The 20,385-nt window shown below is 45.8% G+C and overlaps 1 protein-coding gene across 8 annotated transcripts in view; it reads right to left on the reverse strand.

Annotated features, from left to right (window-relative positions):
* The window catches only part of sox5 (SRY-box transcription factor 5), a 516,307-nt gene that overhangs the window by 340,305 nt on the left and 155,617 nt on the right, over positions 1–20,385 (reverse strand). For all 8 annotated transcript variants that reach the window (XM_072471812.1, XM_072471809.1, XM_072471813.1 and 5 more), the window contains one exon: positions 6,262–6,472. In XM_072471812.1, coding sequence (XP_072327913.1) covers positions 6,262–6,472 — 211 coding nt within the window. The remainder of the gene's footprint in view (positions 1–6,261; positions 6,473–20,385) is intronic.

Raw genomic sequence — 20,385 nt, forward strand, 5'->3', positions numbered from 1 at the left:
GGCTTCAGTGTTTTGATGTGCCAAATCCAGGCCATATATTGTTGTTTTGACCATTGCTCGTACTTTCATGGAATCACATTGATGAGATGAAAAAGCACATGTTGTCTGCTTATTACAAATTTTGCAAAATGAATATTAAAACCGTTGCAAAGAAAAATTCACTTGAGTTTAATTAAGTGTCAAATAAGCTGTCTCGTGTAATTTGTGTTTCAGTTTTCTTCCGCAACTTATACCTCTCTTTGCCGTCTTTTTGCACATCTTAATTCAATTAAAATGTTGAAAACTTTAGGACAGTTTACAATTTGTAAAGGATGTTGCTGATGATACTCATTCTTCAGGTACTAGTAGCCAGTGAGCTATCTATATCTATGCTCCTGTATGCTTTGCTTTGACAACTTAAAAAGGAACGGGTGAGAAGGATAGAATCAAAAGAATACAAGGAGGCCATTCAGCCCCTCAAGCCTGAGTCACCATTCGATTAGATTATTGTCATCAGTACTTTCAATGCATCTGAATTTTCAGAACCTAGTGGGGGCAAGGATGGAGGCAGATGAGGCATTAAAATACCGGCATTGGTGTGCAGGTTTCCTGACATCTTTCCCTGCGCGGCCATTTTTGCACAGGCAGATTCAGGTCCACATTGGCTCTCCACGATGTGGGTAGCTGATTAAACTCAATCGGAGCCTGGTTAACTGCACATAAAGGAAGCAACCTGATTGACCCTCCAGCATCAAGAGCCTGCCTGCTGCCCGTACCGGAAAAGAGGATCCGTCTCCAATGCCAATTAAGGTGAGGCCTCCATCAAATCCTCAAAGACTGACTGTTTTCCTCCCAGTTTGGAACACAGAAACAATCCCGAAAATCATGATCCATGTTCCTTATGGCACTTACCTTTTTTTTAAAATGCATTTAGAGTACCCCATTATTTTTTCTCCAATGAAGCAGCAATTTAGCATGGCCAATCCACCTAATCTATTCATCTTTGGGTTGTGGGGGTGAAACCCACACTGACATGGGGAGAATGTGTAAACTCCACACGGACAGTGACCCAGTGCCGGGATTTGAACCCGGGCCCTCTGCGCCGCAGTCCCAGTGCTAACCACTGCACCACATGCCGCCCCTTACAGCACTTACCTAACCAAATTTTATTGATCTCAGTCTTGTAAACTCCAGTTGTGTCCCAGCATGGACAGCCTTTGGGGAGAAGATGAGACTTCCTTTGTGCAAAAGGTATCTTCCTGATTTCAGTCACAAATAGCTTGGCTCCAATTTTAAGATTATGCTCTCTGGTCCGGGTTTCCACCAACAGACAAGAGAGCTAATCTGTATCTACCCCACTAAATTCCTTGCTAGAATTTGAAACATCTCAATTGGATCACCATTCGATCTTCTAAACTCAAGATGTTTACACATAAAGTACAATCAATGCTCAAAGAATAGTTGCAAACCAATCTATCAGATTACTCATAGCTCAATTAAACACCATGATGGGCAGCACGGTGGCGCAGTGGTTAGCATTGCTGCCTCACAGCACCGAGGTTCCAGGTTCGATTCGGCCCATCTACTCTGCACTGACCCTTTGAAACAGCATCCTACCAAGGCCCACACCCCTCACCCTATGCCCGTAACCTCACCTAACCTTTTGGGCACTAAGAAGCAATTTAGCATGGCCAAGCCATCTGACCTGCACATCTTTGAACTGTGGGAGGAAACCAGAGCACCCGGAGGAAACCCATGCAGACAACATGCAAACTCCACACAGTCGCCCAAGGTCAGAATCAAACCCGGGTCACTGGCGCTGTAAGGCAACCACTGTGCCACCCGTGCCGCCCAACTTCCTGTAGTTATTAGGTGAGAGATTTTATTTTAAGATCTGCTGGGCTTTAAGTGATGTCCTGCTTTCTGTCAACAGAACATTCTCCTTTCCGTAGTAATCTTTAAAAAGAGATTTTAAAAATGTATTTTGGCATTAATGGGAGTGCTCTTAAATATTAAGAACAATTTGGGCAGCATGGTGGTGCAGTGGTTAGCACTGCTGCCTCATGGCACCGAGGACCTGGGTTCAATCCCAGCCCCGGGTCACTGTCCATGTGGAGTTGGCACATTCTCCCCGTGTCTGCGTGGATCTCACCCCCACAACCCAAAAAGATGTGCAGGGTAGGTGGCTTGCCCATGCTAAATTGCCCCTGAATTGGAAAAAAATAATTGAGGACTCTAAAATTATTTTTTAAAGTATTAAGAATAATTCCCTCCATTGGATCCATTTTTGATCCTAAGTTAGTCAGTTCTGTCAGCCCGACAGTGTATAATTGAACAGGCTTGGTGGTGAATGAAGAGATAAATGAGCTCCAACCAGTGGAAAAATGAGTTCAGCGCTCTTACTCTTCCCCAAACTACCAGGATGCACAGCACCCATGGATGCTTGGCACCTACTTTGCCACTTTGACTTAGGGCCTATGCATTAGCTTTCAACTTATTAATTCTTCCCGAAAAGCAAATGAAGGAAAAGAGCCAAGATGTACCACTTCAGTGTGATTTAACTATGCCTTAATTAAATTTTCATCACAACCTGCCATTCGATTTAATGGCCTTTGAAGAAACAAAAGAACAATGACTGGGGGGATAAAGGATTTTCTGCTATATACATCAATGTAAGCTTTGCTCGCTCTCACTTGAGAAGCTTGCTGCCTTTTGTTTGTACATTTAACAGCAAAGATAATGTGCAGATTCTGTATCTATTCTAATGTATAACTGCAGCCTTCACTAATGCAGCCTCAAGAGCATGCTCGCCCCGCACTACAGACGCAATATCATTCAGCGTTTGCATGTTCTTCTCAATGTGGAGTGACACGCTGAAAACATTAACAGTTATTTGTGTAATCATTTGTGGCAAACTCGCACAAAACACAAATACACTGTGAAGGGCATTTAACAATCAATTCACTGAGGAGTGAGAGAGAAACAAAAAAAAGAGCAGAATAAAATCTCCAACACTGTAATAACACAACAGAATGTGTAACAAATATGCAAAATACAAGGCCTGGAAAACATGCGATACAATGGAGCTGAGGAGCGATTTTATCAGTATTATGAGGTGGTAATTTTACCACAGAGCTGCTCAACCCATTAGTGAGATTAGGACCAACTGCCTAGCTCAAAGCTGCTGAAATAAAAACTACATACACTAAGGCTCTTTTAAAACACCACACAACCCATTCACACATTCTGGATGGATCTGTGCTGTCTTTCCAAGGTGCTGTATTTAGACCGAGGTTCACTGATGCTCTGTTTAATTTGCTCTCTCCAGTCCTCGATGCTTCTTCAACTATATGTTCCACCAGTTCTGGCCTCTTGGTGTGTCCTTCTTTCATTTTTGCCCCCACCACTGGTGGCTGTGCCTCCTTCTCCTATACAGGCTCTAAGTACCTGGAATTTCCCCACTAAAGATCTCCACCTCTCTCTCATCTTTTAAGACATTCCTCAAAACCTGTTCCTTCAACCAAGCTTTTTGGTCACTTGCCTGAATGTTTCCTTCTTTGGTCTGGTCTTTTAAAAAAATTTGTTTCAATAAGTTTAGAGTACCCAATTCTTTTTTCCAATTAAGGGGCAAATTAGCGCGGCCAATCCACCTACCCTCCATATGTTTGGGTTGTGGGGGTGAGACCCATGCAGAGATGGGGAGAATTTGCAAACTTAACACGGACAGTGACCCAGGGTCCAGATTGAACCCCGGTCCTCAGCGCCGTGAGGCAACAGTGCTGACCACTGCGCCACCATGCCGCCCTTTAACTTCCATTTTATAGAACTGACAAAGGTTTCTTCACTGAAATTAGCTCAATGAGAGCTTAATATTAGAATTAGAAAGAGAGAACTTGCATTTTTCTTTCGTGCCTTTCACAACCTCAGGACTTTCTCAAAACACTTTACGGTCAATGATGTATCGCTGCTTTAATGTAGGATAGCTCTTGTGCTAAAAAATGTTTCTCGATATTCTTTCATCCTCCCTGGAAGGGCCACATTTTGACATTGCAGAGTTTCCAATTCGGATACTATAGTAAACCGCAGCATCCCTGGGCTCGGGACGGGGAAAATTCTGCCCTATCAGTCCAGGGACTTCAGTTATGTAGAGAACCTTTCACCTTAGAGAAGAGAAGATGAAGGGGGGGATATACAGAAGGCATTCAAAAATGCTGAGGTGTTTTGAAATTGCAAATAGGTTGAAGCTATTTCCAAAAGCAGGAAAGTCGATAATCAAATGAGACAGCCTTAACCCAAGAGGCAACATAAGAACAAAGAACAAAGAAAAGTACAGCACAGGAACAGGCCATTCGGCCCTCCAAGCCTGCGGCGGCCATGCTGCCCGTCTAAACTAAAATCTTCTGCACTTCCGGGCTTCATATCCCTCTGTTCCCATCCTATTCATGTATTTAAACATGTGGAAACATTGTTTTTTATACAGTGAGTTGTGATCTGGAAGAATGGTGAAAGCAGATTCAGTTGGTAACTTTCAAAACTTTTTAAAAAAATAAATTTAAAGTACCCAATTCATTTTTATTTCCAACTAAAGGGCAATTTAGCGTGGCCAATCCACCTACCTTGCACATCTTCGGGTTGTGGGGGTAAGACCCAAGCAGACATGGGGAGAGTGTGCAAACTCCACATGGACAGTGACCCGGGACCGGGATCGAACTCGGGTCCTCGGCGCCGTGAGGTAGCAATGCTAACCACTGTGTCACCGTGCCACCCTTAATCTGGAAGCAACTTAAAGGTGAAATTGCAGGGTTATAGGTTAGGGGCAGGACAGTGGGACTGATTTAGCTAGCTCTCTCAAAGCTATCACAGGCGCAGCCACAATGGTCAAAATGGCCTCGTTATGGCTATCATTCTAAGATTCTTGGGGACCCTAAAAGAATTTGCAGACATTGGGTGATCAGGTTTGATAAGTGGCATACAAACATAAGACCATGAGACGTAGGAGCAGAAGTAGGCCATTCGGCCCATCGAGTCTGCTCTGCTATTCAATGAGATCATGACTAATCCAATATAATCCTCAACTCCACTTTCCTGCCTTATCCCCATAACCCTTGGTTCCCCTAATGATGAGACCCTGTCAAATGGTGCCAAGCTTCACTGACACACAGGAAGAATTACCACCCAAGTGGGATAAGCTCTCATGGAGCTGATTTCAAGGAAAAAAAACCCTTGTTGGTTCTTTAAAATGGAAGTTAAAGAACAGTTTTTAAGTAACTTTAATGGTCTCATGTTCTCCATTATTTGTTTGATGGCTTTTAAAAAAATAAAGCGCAGACTTCATTTTGCAATAACTGAAAAATCATCCAGCATAAGAACCGGCACAGATTGGATAGAAAAACAAAGAGTATGAAGATAGCCTAAACTGTCCAGTGGAGACTGATGGGATTAGGTCAAATGTGGGTTGTACTCCCTCCCAATATTACCCTCCACTTCTGATCTTAGACAACCGGCACAGACAGACAGGGCTGAATGGCCTCCTTCTGTGCTATAACCATTCTATGGTTCCATTGTCTTGGATCAAGTGGGCTTTGACCTGATAACACCAGTTTCTGGTTGGGTGTTTAATTTGAATTCGCTACCAAAGTAATAAACAGGTTGGAGCTGGCATGGTTAACTCGCTCAATAACTTGTTCGTGACAATAATTATCGCACATTGCGCACTTTCCATCTGCGTAATCAGAGCAATAAATATGCTAATCCATTCACCCAGTCTGCCCAAGTCAGACCGGATAACTTTCAACTGCTCCAACCTTTGCAACAGGCTTCAAGTTTAATCATTGTAAATTGGCGTTCAACCTGTGAAAGTCACCTTCAGGAATCAAGAATTAGGTACATTTTGCACAAATCAATGCATCAACGTCTGCTTTCAAAGTATCGTCATGTACTCTTGACTCAATTCAATTTTTGGTTGAGTTCTGTGGAGTTCGTTTGGCCAGTTTTCAAATACAGGCAAATCAGAGTTCACAAAGTTGATTCCAGTTGTTAGAGACTCACATGTTAATAAGTTCACTTCTCAGAGACTGTTTGACAAAACCAAGGATTAGCTGTTGCATTTGCAGATGCTATGTGATCTTTCTCTTGATACCTTATGAACTAATAACAGTACACTGCCGCGAGCTAATAAGCTTATTCCCTTGTTATGTTCCGGCTCCTTCCAAAAGCAGCTAATAGCACCCCGCTGCCCCACAACACCCCTTGAAACAATATACTTAGTCCCTTTTTGCTTACCCTCAGGTTCGCTCTTGATGAGCTCCTCCATTTTCTTCTGTTTCAGTGTGTCCACAACGTCAGCCAGGCTGCCTTTGCGCCTCTCCGGGGTGCCCAGTGCTGTGCCAGACCCTGACTCACTGCTCTGTCGAGTCCCTTCTTCAGTCTTCAGAGGTGAGGTAGATGAGTTGTGTGTAGAGAACAGAGAGGCTGCTTTATTGCCGTCATGATCCTAGTTGAAATATCAGGCGTGGGCGGGAGGGGGGAGGGGGGAGGGGAGGGGGGGAGGGGGGGAGGGGAGGGGGGGGGGGGAGAAAACAGAAACATTTGCATTATCATAGGGAAGCATGATCCGGACGCTTGATGAATTGCCAGAGTTAGTTTCACTGGTACTCTAATCAATAATCTTCCTTTGTTAATTGTTGTTAATCCGTACCTAATCTCGTGCCATTATCACTTCTTTGCCATTAAAAGTCAAATTACTCTGTGGGCTGATCAATACCCACCAAGCAATGTTGAGAGAAATACAAGTTCTTCAGCGAATCAAACTAAAATCACGGCAAACTAGATCTTTTACTCTCCACTGTCCTGGATGTGTGCTGTTCCAACAACGCCCAACACAACACCATGCAGGACAAAGCAGTTAACTTGATCAACAGCCCAGTTACTAGCATAAAATCCCATTGCCTCCAACATTAATGCAGTGTGGCCGTGGTGTGTACTTTCTATAGAATCCCTACAGTGTACAAAGAGGCCATTTGGCCCGCCGGGTCTGCATTACAAGACTCACTACAGAAAGTCACCAAGGCATCTTTGGTAGCTATCCCCGAAAATCATGCTCTGCACCACCTGGAAAGACAAAGGGAGCTGGTGCATACGTTCCCCAAGTCACGTATCATCCCAACTTGGATACATACTACCGTTCATTTATTAGTGCCCGGCCAAAATCCTAGAACTCCTTGCCTAACACCTTCTCAAGGGCAACTAAAGATGGGCAATAAATGCTCGCCATGCAGAAATGCTCATATCTCAAAAATAAATATAAAAATAATAAAAGGACTGCAGCACTGAAAGGGGGAATATACGCCCACTTGCATGTGTCAACTTAAATATCTCTTGATGTACAAACAGGAATAGTGCAGGTGGAACAGTCCTCTCCAAGTACTGTTATTTTTATAAGACAATTGAAAACATATTACAGTCAAGTATTCTTTCAGCAGAGGTACTCTTGCCAGCTCCTTGGCACAATCAGGTCAAACATGACACCCAAAATGTAATGATACCGATCACCACCCCCCCCCAACTCACCCCGCCCATGGCTCTCCTAGCGGAGTGGGGTGACTTCAATGGGAAATCCCATTGACAGCGGGGGGAGAAGAGAATCCCACCCGCAGCAAACGGCGCGCTGCCTCCCGCCATCGGGAAACACCTAGCTGGGAGGTAATTGAGAATAATTGAGGGGAAGCTAGTTGAGCACGTGAGGGAGAGAGGATGAGAACAATATGACGGTAGTGCTTGATAAAGAGGAATGTGAGGAGGTTTAGGTGGAGAATAAAAACCTGAGCAGACCTACTCGGCTGAATGTTCTGTTTCTGTGCTGGACGTCCTATGCAATTGTCTGTAACCTGCCAAATGGTTGGCTGGCAATGGGGTTGCACCTTGGTCATCTGACCTTTGGGGTACAGGACGTGGCTCATTTCCAGCCTAGAGTAAATCTGACCGGTGTCTCCATCCCCCTACATCGGAGGAGGAGTTTTTGTTCCAATTGGATATGAGTCCATTGTACATAAGTATCTTAACTCTGCATTAATTGGCATTAAATTAGTAACCTGACTGAATGAACTCTGATTTAGAGTTCAGCAACTCCATAGTCAAACAGCTTAAATTAGGGAATTAGTGTCAGAGTCAGGAAGATTCAAGCCTCCAGTGAAAGAAATGCCACCAGAAATGAAGAAATATGTCAGGTCGAATCAAATGTGTCTGGTATGAGATCTCGGGTAAGAGCCTTGAGGGCCTTGTTGAGATGCATATTTTTTTCCTTTTTCCACTTGAGGGTTTTTAAAAAAAGAGACTGGAAACTTAATGGGCGGGATTCTCCGTTTCTGAGACTAAGGGCTGGATTCTCAGATTGTGAGGCTATGTCCGCAGGATCCGTCTGGTCTTACAACCAAAAAGTCACCGGCACCCCCACACCGATCCTCCGCTGGGTGGGGAGGGGCTCATGGCTTTACCTGAGGATACGGCCACAGAATGGCTGGGACCATGGCCGTGCAGGCACTCGGTGGCGACCTGCAGAAGCCGCGTCGTACAGCATGGCGCCGGCCACGCCCGGATTCGGCCTGCTAAACACTGCCCCCATACCTGGCTCATCACCCCCTGGCCACCCCCAACCAGCCCCGCAGCCCCGCCGAAGCCCCCCTGCCAGTGGAATGACTCCCCCACCGACTGTGGCGATGCTGGACATAGTCTGCAGCCGCCACATGAGGTCCCCGAAAGTTGTGAGGACATGTGTCCCACACCGACGGGAACTCGGCCCCTCGGAGACGGAGAATCGCGGAGGCCCTGAAGAATACCGGGTTGAGTCCGCTCATGATATGCAAACGGTGTCTACTGTACATGCGGAGTGAAACGCATTGACATAGTTTTCAAGGTAACGGAGTATCGTGATCTGGCATCAAATCGGCGCCTACCGTGATTTTGGCATTGGAAGCTATTCTCCGCCCAATCGCATTTCCCGATTTCGGTGCCGGCTAACGGAGAGTCCCGCCCAATTTTCCTCCTGTGTCAGTCTTGGCACTCTTTCTTTTTTATAAATTTAGATTCATTTTTTCCAATTAAGGGCCAATTTAGCATGGCCAATCCACCTACCCTGCACATCTTTGGGTTGTGGGGGCGAAACCCACGCAAGCACGGGGAGAATGTGTAAACTCCACACGGACAGTGACTCAGAGCCGGGATCGAACCTCGGACCTTCGTGCCTTGAGGCAGCAATGCTAAGCACTGCGCTACCGTGCTGCCCTCAGTCCTGGCACTCTTATTTTAAAAATAAATTTAGAGTACGCAATTATTTTTCTCAATTAAGGGGCAATTTAGCGTGGCCAATCCACCTAACTTACACATCTTTGGGTTGTGGGGGTGAAACCCACGCAGACAAGGGGAGAATGTGCAAACTCCACACGGACAGTGACCCAGGGTCGGGATTCGAACCCGGTCCTCAGCGCCGTTGGCAGCAATGCTAACCACTGAGCCACCGTGCTGCCCTCAGTCCTGGCACTCTTGCCTCGAAATCACAAGGTTCTGAGTTCGAGTTCTACTTGAGCACAGAAATTAGGGCTGACATTGCAGTCCCGTACTGAGGGAGAACTGCACTTCCGGAGGTGCTGTCTTTGGGTTAGATGTTAAATCGAGCCCCATCTGGCTGTAAGTCACCCCGTGGTGAGTAGCACAGTGGTTAGCACTGTTGCTTCACAGCACCAGGGACCCGGGTTCGATTTCCGGCTTGGGTCACTGTCTGTGCGGAGTCTGCATGTTCTGTGTGGGTTTCCTCCGGGTACTCTGATGTCCTCCCACAAGTCCCGAAAGATGTGCTTGTTAGGTGAATTGGACATTCTGAACTCTCCCTCAGTGTACCCGAACAGGTGCCGGAGTATGGTGACTAGGGGCTTTTCACAGTAACCTCATTACAGTGTTAATGTAAGCCTACTTGTGACAATAATAAAGATTATTATTATTTCCATCAATCAAAATATCAAAAACGTTGACCGTTATCACATTGCAGCTTGTGGGATCTTGCTGAGTGAAAATTAGTTTCCTACATTACAACAGTGACTACCCTCAAAATATACTGGCTATAAAGCGCTTTATTGGTCATGAAAAGTGCGATATCAATCCAAATCATTATTTTTCTTACAGCGACTGGTAACAACAACTTACAGCGAACCTTTCTGGCTTGTGCCAGCTTGGTTCGAATTCCCTGCCCAATTGCCCATGCCAGTAGCTGAGCTGCAAGTCCAGTTCTGAGTGCCTGTGTGACATTGTCAGATGACCACAATTTTCAGTGAGGAAAGCTGGGGTCGCATTTCTTAGAAGGAGAAGGTGGTTGAACCCTTCACAAACTGCCAGTGCCCTGTCCAGCCTGGGTGACTTGAGGGGGTGGGGTTTTGGGTTGGGGGGGTGGGATGGGAGTGGACAATCCGAAACTCCAGCATCCAACCACTGCTCCATCAAAAGACAAGGAACTGTGCGGTCCCTTTAAAGTGAAAAATCGTTCAAATCCTAAAGCCCGCTATAAATTATAAAAGGGAATATTTGCGTAGCATTAATGTTTTATAGCCTATCCAATAAAAAAGGCAATTCCTAGCAAATCCTCAGGAACACAAAGAAAAAAAAGCGTAACTATCAAAACACATTATTTTTAATAGCCTACATAATAAAGCTGTTCCATTTAGTAATTAGGTGCCAAAAAGTGACTTGGAGGCTAAAGGGGGATTAGGCCCTTTACTAATTTCATATTATGGCTATAAATGTGAATTGCCTTATCCCAGGTCTTTCAAGAATAACTTATTTGTCTGCATTTCTTTATAATTATACTAAATTTCCTATTCTGTTTCTATTTCTTCTGCGTTCCAATTAATTTCCACTTACTCTGTCCTGAATAGCCTCCTGCAACTAGTCTAATGCAACAGACGTCCCTGAATATATTTGCTTTTATCTTTTTTTGTTTAATGTATGAGTTTAATATGTAATGGAAATTGTTGCTTCTTTCTCCTGTGCTACATTTGTATGAAAGGGAGAATATGTATAGATCCAACGAGAATTTTTTATGTCTCTTGTTACACATTTGAAACAAATGACCTCTAAGTCTCACAGAGTGCTTTGTTTTGTTCTTGTTTAGGAGGGCAGGTGAGGGGGTTATAAGACTGCCCTGCCTCCCCCCGACCTCACTCCTCTTCTCTCTCCCCCCCCCCCCCCCCCCCAAGACTGGTCTGCAATGTTCAGCGTGAGCTCATCGCACTGAATTGAATGGCAGACTAAACTCCTCGGCACACAGCGAGAAGCTCAGGCAGGTAGTTATAATGAAGATGAAAGAGGCCGCTGTTCATATAGCTGGTGGCATTCAACGTTAATTTAATTAATGAAGAAAAGATCTGTAAGTAGTGTCAAATTGTTAAAATGATGGGCCTAATTTCCAGAAGTGCTTCAATAGAGAAATCTCACAGCGAGCACATCTCCCATTTTCAGTGCAAATCCTGCTGAGAAAAGTTGCAAGGGTGCTATTTTTGGGCTTTCTTGTGCCAGAATAGCAACAAATAAGAATTGTGGGCGGGGGTGGGTGCAGGCTGGTGGAAAAGGGGAGAAATCCAAGGCAGGTGCCTCTTTTGCCAAGTCTTAAAGCAGGGTGACTATCTGGCCGTCTGTCTCAGATTGGGGAGGGGATGTTGCGCAGCTGAATAAGTCAATGCTTGCCTATGCTTTGCCAGCAAAAACTCAAGACACAGGCTGGCATCAAAACCCTCTCTCCAAAATGACATGGCTGGAATTCCCCGGCCGTTGGGATTCTCTGTTCCATCTGCAGTGCACCCCCGTCCGCAGGTTCCCCAAGGTCGTGAGGTGGCTTCAATGGGAAATCCCATTGACAAGCGGCAGGAGTAAAGAATTCCACCACTAGCAAACGGTGCGCCGCCAAGAAATACACGGTTGGATGACCGGGGAATCCAGCCCCAGTTGACCTCCTGAGGTGCGTCAACAGCGTGGATGTACAAAGGATGTTTCCCCTTGCGGGAGAATCTATAACTGGGGGTCACTGTTAAAAATAACGGGTCGCCCATCTGAAACGGAAATTAGGTGAATTTCTTTCTCTCAGAGGGCCGTGGGGCTTTGGCACTCTCTTCCTGAAAAAACTGCGGAAGCAGAATCTTTGAATATTTTTAAAGCAGAGGTGGACAGATTCTTGGTGAGCAAGGTGGGGGGGGTGGGGGGGGGGGGGGGTGATAGGTTATCGGGGGTAGGTGGGATGCAGATTTGAGATTAGATCAGCCTTGATCTTACTGAATGCCGGTGCAGTCTCGAGAGGCCGAATGGCTTACTCCTGCGCCTTGTTTGTTTGTTTATCTCTCTTTCAATATTGCAGTTGCCTTCCAATTGCCTTGTGACAGGTCAAAGCTGGGAAGGTTTAATATCATTACGTATGGAGGTGACTTCCTCATCCTAACCCTTTGACAAACCCCAAATACAAGCCTAATTTTAAAACTGACTACCCAAACCCTGAGTCTTGTGGCGCAGTGGCAGGATCCCTGCCTCTGAGCCAGAAGCTCCGAGTTCGAATCCCACCCAGGACTTGATGGCCAAGGAAGTTGCATTCATAACACGCTCGGGTGTGTAGATAGCCTGGGTCACATTGAGATCCAAAAAGACGAGGGGCGCAATTCTCCCATCGGGAGACAAAGTCCCGACGCCGGAGTAAAACCGGAGTGTTTCACTCCGGCGTCGGAGGCCGTTCCCAGCCCCCTATTCTCCCACCCCCGGGGGGAGGTCTAGGAGCGGCGCCGCGTCATTCACGCGCGTCGGGCCTTGGTGCCGCGTAAAAACGGCTCGCGTAAATGACGTCACCCGCGCATTGGCCGGCGCCAACCCGCGCATGCGGGTGGAGATCCGCAAGAAGATGGCGGATCGATCTTGCGGGGCAGCGGAGGAAAGGAGGTCCTCCTTCAAAGAGGCTGGCCCGCCGATCGGTGGGCACCGATCACGGGCCAGACCCCTTTTGAGCCCCCCCCCCCCCCCAGTGCAGGAACCCCCCTCGCCCCCCCCCCCCCCCCCACAGGCCGCCCCCCCCCCCAGCATTCCCGCGCTTTTCCCACCGGCAGCGACCAGGTGTGGATGGCGCCGGTGGGAACCTGTCATGTTGGGCAGGCCGCTCGGCCAATCTGAGCCGGAGAATCACCGCTCGCCCATTACCAACGGCAAGCGGCGATTCTCCCAGCGGCCAGCCGTGATTCGCGCCGCGCCGGTTTGGGGGGGGGGAATCACGTGCGGGCGTCGGGACGGCGTGGCGGGACTCGCGCGGCGCCCGGGCGATTCTCCCACCTGGCATTGGGGGGGGGGGGGAGAGAATTCCGCCCGAGGTGTTGGGCGTCTTGAAAAATATTAAGGTAGATAAGTCCCCAGGGCCTGATGGGATCTACCCCAGAATACTGAAGGAGGCAAGAGAGGAAATTGCTGAAACCTTGACAAAAATCTTTGGATCTTTACTATCTTCAGGTGATATCCCGGAGGACTGGAGAATAGCCAATGTTGTTCCTTTGTTTAAGAAGGGTGGCAAGGATAATCCAGGGAACTACAGGCTGGTGAGCCTTACGTCAGTGGTAGGGAAATTACTGGAGAGAATTCTTCGTGACAGGATCTACTCCCATTTGGAAGCAAGTGGACGTATTAGCGAGAGGCAGCATGGCTTTGTGAAGGGGAGGTCATGTCTCACTAACTTGATAAGAGTTTTTCGAGGAGGTCACAAAAATGATTGATGCAGGTCGGGCAGTGGATGTTGCCCATATGGACTTCAGTAAGGCCTTTGACAAGGTCCCTCATGGCAGACTGGTACAAAAGGTGAAGTCACACGGGATCAGAGGTGAGCTGGCAAGATGGATACAGAACTGGCTAGGTCATAGAAGGCAGAGAGTAGCAATGGAAGGGTGCTTTTCTGATTGGAGGGCTGTGACTAGTGGTGTTCCGCAGGGATCAGTGCTGGGACCTTTGCTGTTTGAGCTGTATATAAATGATTCGGAGGAAATTGTAATTGGTCTGATTAGTAAGTTTGCGGACGACACAAAGGTTGGTGGAATTGCAGATAGCGATGAGGACTGTCAGAGGATACAGCAGGATTTAGATCGTCTGGAGACTTGGGCGGAGAGATGGCAGATGGAGTTTAATTCGGACAAATGTGATGTAATGCATTTTGGAATATCTAATACAGGTAGGGAATGTACAGTGAATGGTAGAACCCTCAAGAATATTTTTTTTGTAATTAAATTTAGAGTACCCAATTATTTTTTCCAATTAAGAGGCAATTTAACGTGGCCAATGCACCTACCCTGCACATCTTTGGGTTGTGGGGGCGAAACACACGCAGACACGGGGAGAATGTGCAAACTCCTCATGGACAATAACCCAAGGCCGGAATTCGAACCCGGGTCGTCAGCGCCGTAGGCAACCCTAAAGAGTATTGACAGTCAGAGAGATCTAGGTGTACAGGTCCACAGGTCACTGAAAGGGGCAACACAGGTGGAGAAGGTAGTCAAGAAGGCATACGGCATGCTTGCCTACATTGGCCGGCGCATTGAGTATAAGAATTGGCAAGCCATGTTGCAGCTGTATAGAACGTTAGTTAGGCCACACTTGGAGTATAGTGTTCAATTCTGGTCGCCACACTACCAGAAGGATGTGGAGGCTTTAGAGAGGCTGCAGAAGAGATTTACCAGGATGTTGCCTGGTATGGAGGGCATTATCTATGAGGAGCGGTTGAATAAACTCAGTTTGTTCTCACTGGAATGATGGAGGTTGAGGGGCGACCTGATAGAGGTCTACAAAATTATGAGGGGCATAGACACGGTGGCTAGTCAGAGACTTTTTCCCAGGGTAGAGGGGTCAAATACCAGGGGGCATAGGTTTAAGGTTCGAGGGGCAAGGTTTAGAGGAGATGTACGAGGCAAGTTTTTTACACAGAGGGTAGTGGGTGCCTGGAACTCGCTGACGGAGAAGGTGGAGGAAGCAGGGACGATAGTGACAATTAAGGGGCATCTTGACAAATACATGAATAGGATGGGAATAGAGGGATATGGACCCTGGAAGTGTAAAAGATTTTAGTTTAGACGGGCAACATGGTCGGCACAGGCTTGGAGGTTTGAAGGGCCTGTTCCTGTGCTGTACTTCTCTTTGTTCTTTGTTCTTTGATCAAACCGGTTGAGTGTCAATCTGTGAATTTTTCCAAACATGTCAATGGGTGGTGGTAAGAGCAGGGGAGGCTCCTGGTCAGCCACGCTTGATGTGAAGTGGCACCCCTCAAGCTATAAGGCCCTGGCAACAGATAGTGACATGCTCCAGGGATAACTAGCTATGAAAATAGACAAACGTCTGCGCCACTATCATTTCATTTCATTTCATTTTCATTTCACTAGGTGTGGGAAGAGAATTGGAATTGCAATCCAAACCTTGACTTTGAAGCAAATTTTCCCTCATTCAAGATAATGCCAAAACCAACTCCCAACACTAAAATGAACTGCACCAACCCCCATATCCCCCATGCAAACAATTCAAATATAAGACAGCCATATCCTGAGGGGAATCAGGATCAATCCAATGACCATAATCCCAGCTGAGGACAGAAAAGATGAACTGGTATTGGCATAAAAAAATAGAGAAAAGCCAAATAGAAGTGGTAGACCCCATTCCAACAGAAACGCCAGCAAAAAGTTAGAATATAAATGCAAACATGGACAACAGCCCCGTCTGCCCCTAACCCGAGCCCTAAATGTGTGGAAATATCATAAAGTGGGGAAAATAACTGAAATGAAGAGACCATCTAGAGGCCAATTCATAAAGGAAGGAAAGGGTTCAAAATGACTCTGCCAACAAGAACTGGTTATAAGGTGGCCCTTACAGTTTGCAGGATTCAACAAACAAGTGCACTCCATAACTAAACTTCACTTTAAGAGAAGAGTGGGAGGTACGATTGGGAATTTGCATACAATGCAAAAATTGGCCGTGTAGTATATAGTACAGAGGATAGCTGTGAGCTCCAAAATTATATAGATGGGTCGGTGGAGTGGGCAGGAAAGTGGCAGATGGAGTTCAACTCGGATAAGTGTGAGGTTATGCATTTGGGGTGGTCAAACAGTAAAAGGGAATACACAATACACAGGAATATACAGAGAGGGGTAGATGAAATGAGAGATCTTGGCATGCAAGTGCACAGGTCCCTAAAAGTAGCAGTGCAGGTAGATATGGTTGTAAAGAAGGCATATGGAATGCTCTCCTTCATTGGCAGAGGTGTAGAATAGGGATGTAATGATGAAACTGTATAAGACAATAGTGATGCCATAGCTGGAGAATTGTGCACAGTTTTGGTCACCACATTATAGGAAGGACGTAGTTGCTCTGGAGAGAGTGCAGAGAAGATTTATTAGAATGTTGCCAGGCGTGGAGAATTGTAGCTATGAGGAGAGATTGGAGAGGCTAGGGTTGTTTTCTTTGGAACAGAGAAGGCTGAGGGGTAACATGATTGGGGTATACCAAATTGTGAGGGGTAGAGATGGACAGGAACAACCTGTTTCCCTTGGCAGAGACTTCAAAAACGGGGGGTCACAGATTCAACCTAAGTGGCAGAAGGATTAGAGGGGACATGAAGGTAAACATTTTTGCATAGATGGTGGTTGTGTCTGGAATTCACTGTCTAAGTTGGTGGTAGAGGCAGAGACCCTAAACTTAAGTACCTGGATTTGCACCTTAAGTGCAGTAAACTGCAGGGCTATGGGCCGTGTGCAGGGAGAAGGGATTAGAAAGGGCACCTGGGTGTCTTCAGGTCAGCATGGACAAAATGGGCCAAATGGCCCCTTTCTGCACTGTATCTTTTCTATGGTTCCTTGGTTCTAATTTGAATTCAGTTATCAAACATGGATTTGGCTTTTCCTGTTGAACAATGGGCCAACAATAGGTTTGTTGAAAACAAAAAAAATCTTCTTTCAAATTCCCCGAACTGCACAAACTTTTAAGGTTTCAAATTAGAACCTTTTTAACTTAATGCAGAAGGTGCTCGCTTTGCTTACATGGGCACTCTCTCGAAATAATTCCCTTTGGTCAATGAGCCAATTTACCATTTGTATTTGCATTGAATAGGATATCTGGGTACTCACTGAACTTACTTATTTTGTATCACAATTATAGATATAGAATGTTTAATTTTACATTTCAAATGAATGAAATTATATAGAATGTACAGCAGAGACACAGACTATTCCCCCAACTGGACTGTGCTGCCGTGAGACTCCTCGCTCTCCTTTCCATCTAACTCCTTTAGCATAATCTCAAATTCCTTTCTCCCTCATGTACTTAACTAGCCTCCTCTTAAACGTATGTGCTATTTTTCTCAACTGCTCCTCAATGGTAATGCCTTCGACATTTCCACCAGTCTCTAAGCCGAAAGTAACTTCTTCCGAATGAACATATTGATAACTTTCTTAAATTATCACCCCTTAGTTTGGTAAATATGCCTACAATCAAGCCGATTAAGTCAGAGTCTCACTGCCGATGGTTTCCTCTCGCCTCTTCTTGTGGATACTGCTGCGATGGAACTCAGAAACAACCCACTGTTAAGGAAGGATTTAAACACCATCGCTATATCATCTTCTCACTGCTGCAATTCTCAAAGATGAACAGGTCTCCACTGTTTAACGGTGTTCCAGAGCGTTAATTCAGTATGACAAAATAAAACAGTAATCTGTGCTCTGAGGGGCTGTAAGCCTCTGCACTATCTAGGGACACACCAGTAGATTTACACTACATATCACTTTATACAATTGCTGCGACAAAGCCCTCGAGTTCTCTCAATTCTCTAATGTAAATCCCTCTAAATGTCTCTGCCAGTCAGAATGGATTTGGTCGTAGGGTAATCTATGCAAACTTAATATCTTACATATGTGAATGAGTACAATCCTTAGAGAGGATGTTTTAGATCTGAAATAATCCACTGATCCTGCCTCTATCTCAGTTTTTTTTATCTCTGTAACTTGACATTAAACAAGCTGCTGGGTAGACGTCATTCCATCCAGAGTGAATGATTAAGCCACATTTTATGTTCCGAGATTTACTTCTCAAGTAATGAAAGCTTGTTCACAGCCTGATTGGTGAGTGTTCAAAGATCATCCAGAAAAGATGATGCGGCTATTCCGACTCTACAAGGGAAATTAATAAACAAACAGGAATTTTGCATTGTCTGGGTGGCACGGTGGCACAGTGCCACGTCCTCACAGTGTCTGCGTGCGTCTCACCCCCACAACCCAATGATGTGCAGGGTAGGTGGATTGGCCACGCTAAATTGCCCCTTAATTGGAAAAAAAGAATTGGATACTCTAAATTTATTTTAAAAAAAGAGAATTTCACGTTGTCACAAGTAACACACCGACTTATTTTTAAATTCATTTACGGGGTGTGGGCAACGCTGGCTAGGCCGGCATTTGTCATCCATCCCAAATTGGGCTCGGCCATTTCGGAGTGCAGTTAAGAGTCACCCACAATGCTGTTGGTCTGGAGTCGCAAGTAGACCAGGCCACGTAAGGACGGCAGATTTCCTTCCCGAAAGGAAATTAATAACACAGAGGGATGGATTTTTTAGGGCACTCCTCTCGTGGTCACCATTGAACCTTTAATTCCAAACTTTTATTGGTTTCAAATTGCACCATCTGCCGTGGCGGGATTCAAACCGGGTGCCCAAAACGTTACCATCGGTTACTGGATTACTAATCCAGTGACAATGCCACTATGCCACCGACTGCCCCAACCTACAAGCTCACTTTAAATTGATGTATTGTTAATTTGGAGTAAAGGACTCCAGCATATGTGATCCAGCTCCTGACATTTATTGTGCTAAATCCATCTCGCTTACACCCACCCCGCTTTTGGAGTCTCGGGGATCCATGAAAAACTGGGACAGTCATAATGCTGCCAGCAATAGGGAGCTGGATTCAACTGTGGAAATGCTAATCTTCCAGAATTGGGGTTGCCTTCCCTCCAGGATGTCCCTGAGATCTCCAAGAATTGAAGATAAATCTTCAGGGCACAAACAACTCCAGAAATGAAAAAACATTAAAAACATGGATTTGGGTTTTTTCTTTATGTTTTCTTTTAACACTTCTTAATTATAAACTTATTGGAGTGGTTAGCACTGCTGCCTCACTGTGCTGAGGCTCCTGGCCCCAGGTCACTGTCCATGTGGAGTTTGCACATGAAATGAAAATGAAATGAAAATCGCTTATTGCCACAAGTAGGCTTCAATGAAGTTACTGTGAAAAGCCCCTAGTCACCACATTCCGGCGCCTGTTCAAGAAGGCTGGTACGGGAATAGAACCGTGCTGCTGGCCTGCCTTGGTCTGCTTTAAAAGCCAGCGATTTAGCCCAGTGTGCTAAACCAGCCCCACCTTCTCCCCGTGTCTGCATGGGTCTCACCCCCACAACCCAAAGATATGCAGGGTAGGTGGATTGGCCACGCTAAATTGCCCCTTAATTGGAAAAAAAAAGAATTGGGTACTCTAAATTTATTTTTAATAAATTTAGAGCACCCAATTATTTTTTCCAATTAAGGGGCAATTCTTTAGCGTGGCCAATCCACCTATCATGCACATCTTTGGGTTGTAGGGGTGAAACCCACGCAGACACGGGGAGAACGTGCAAACTCCACACAGACAGTGACCCAGAGCCGGGATCAAACCTGGGACCTCGGCGCCGTCAGGCAGCAATGCTAACCACTGCGCCACCGTGCTGCCCTCTCCAAAAAAAAAATTTTTTAATGAAAAAAAAAGGATTGGAGAAAGGTGGAGAGGTGATGTTAAATTGGCAAGTCAAGTCAGGTTTGAAGAAAATGCATCAGTTTGAAGTGTTTTTTTTTGCTTCTCACCACAAGAGCTGCCTGGCCTGCTGAATATTTCCAACATTGTCTCTTTTTATTTCACGTTTTCAGCATCCAGAGTATTTTGCATTTGTAATAGGATAAAGCTACTTGCTAATTCTGAGATTTCCCTTGGTGCTGAGCTCCACATGGTCTTCCATATGTTTTTTTAAGCATCTTATACCACTATAATTTTTTGAATATAAATTTAGAGTACCCAATTATTTTTTTCCAATTAAGGGGCAATTTAGCGTGGCCAATCCACTTAACCTGCACATCTTTGGGTTGTGGGGGTGAGACCCTCGCAGACACGGGGAGAATGTGCAAACTCCACACAGACAGTGACCCGGAGCTGGGATCGAACCCGGGTCCTCAGTACCATAGGCAGCAGTGCTAACCACTGCACCACCGTGGCACCCCTTGTACCACTATCTTACCCTCCGATCCACCCCTTCTTCTCAGACCCAAAGCTTGTCTGGGTCTTCAGACTCACAGTT

This window comes from Scyliorhinus torazame, chromosome 13 (assembly GCF_047496885.1).
Source record: "Scyliorhinus torazame isolate Kashiwa2021f chromosome 13, sScyTor2.1, whole genome shotgun sequence".
NCBI lineage: Eukaryota > Metazoa > Chordata > Chondrichthyes > Carcharhiniformes > Scyliorhinidae > Scyliorhinus > Scyliorhinus torazame.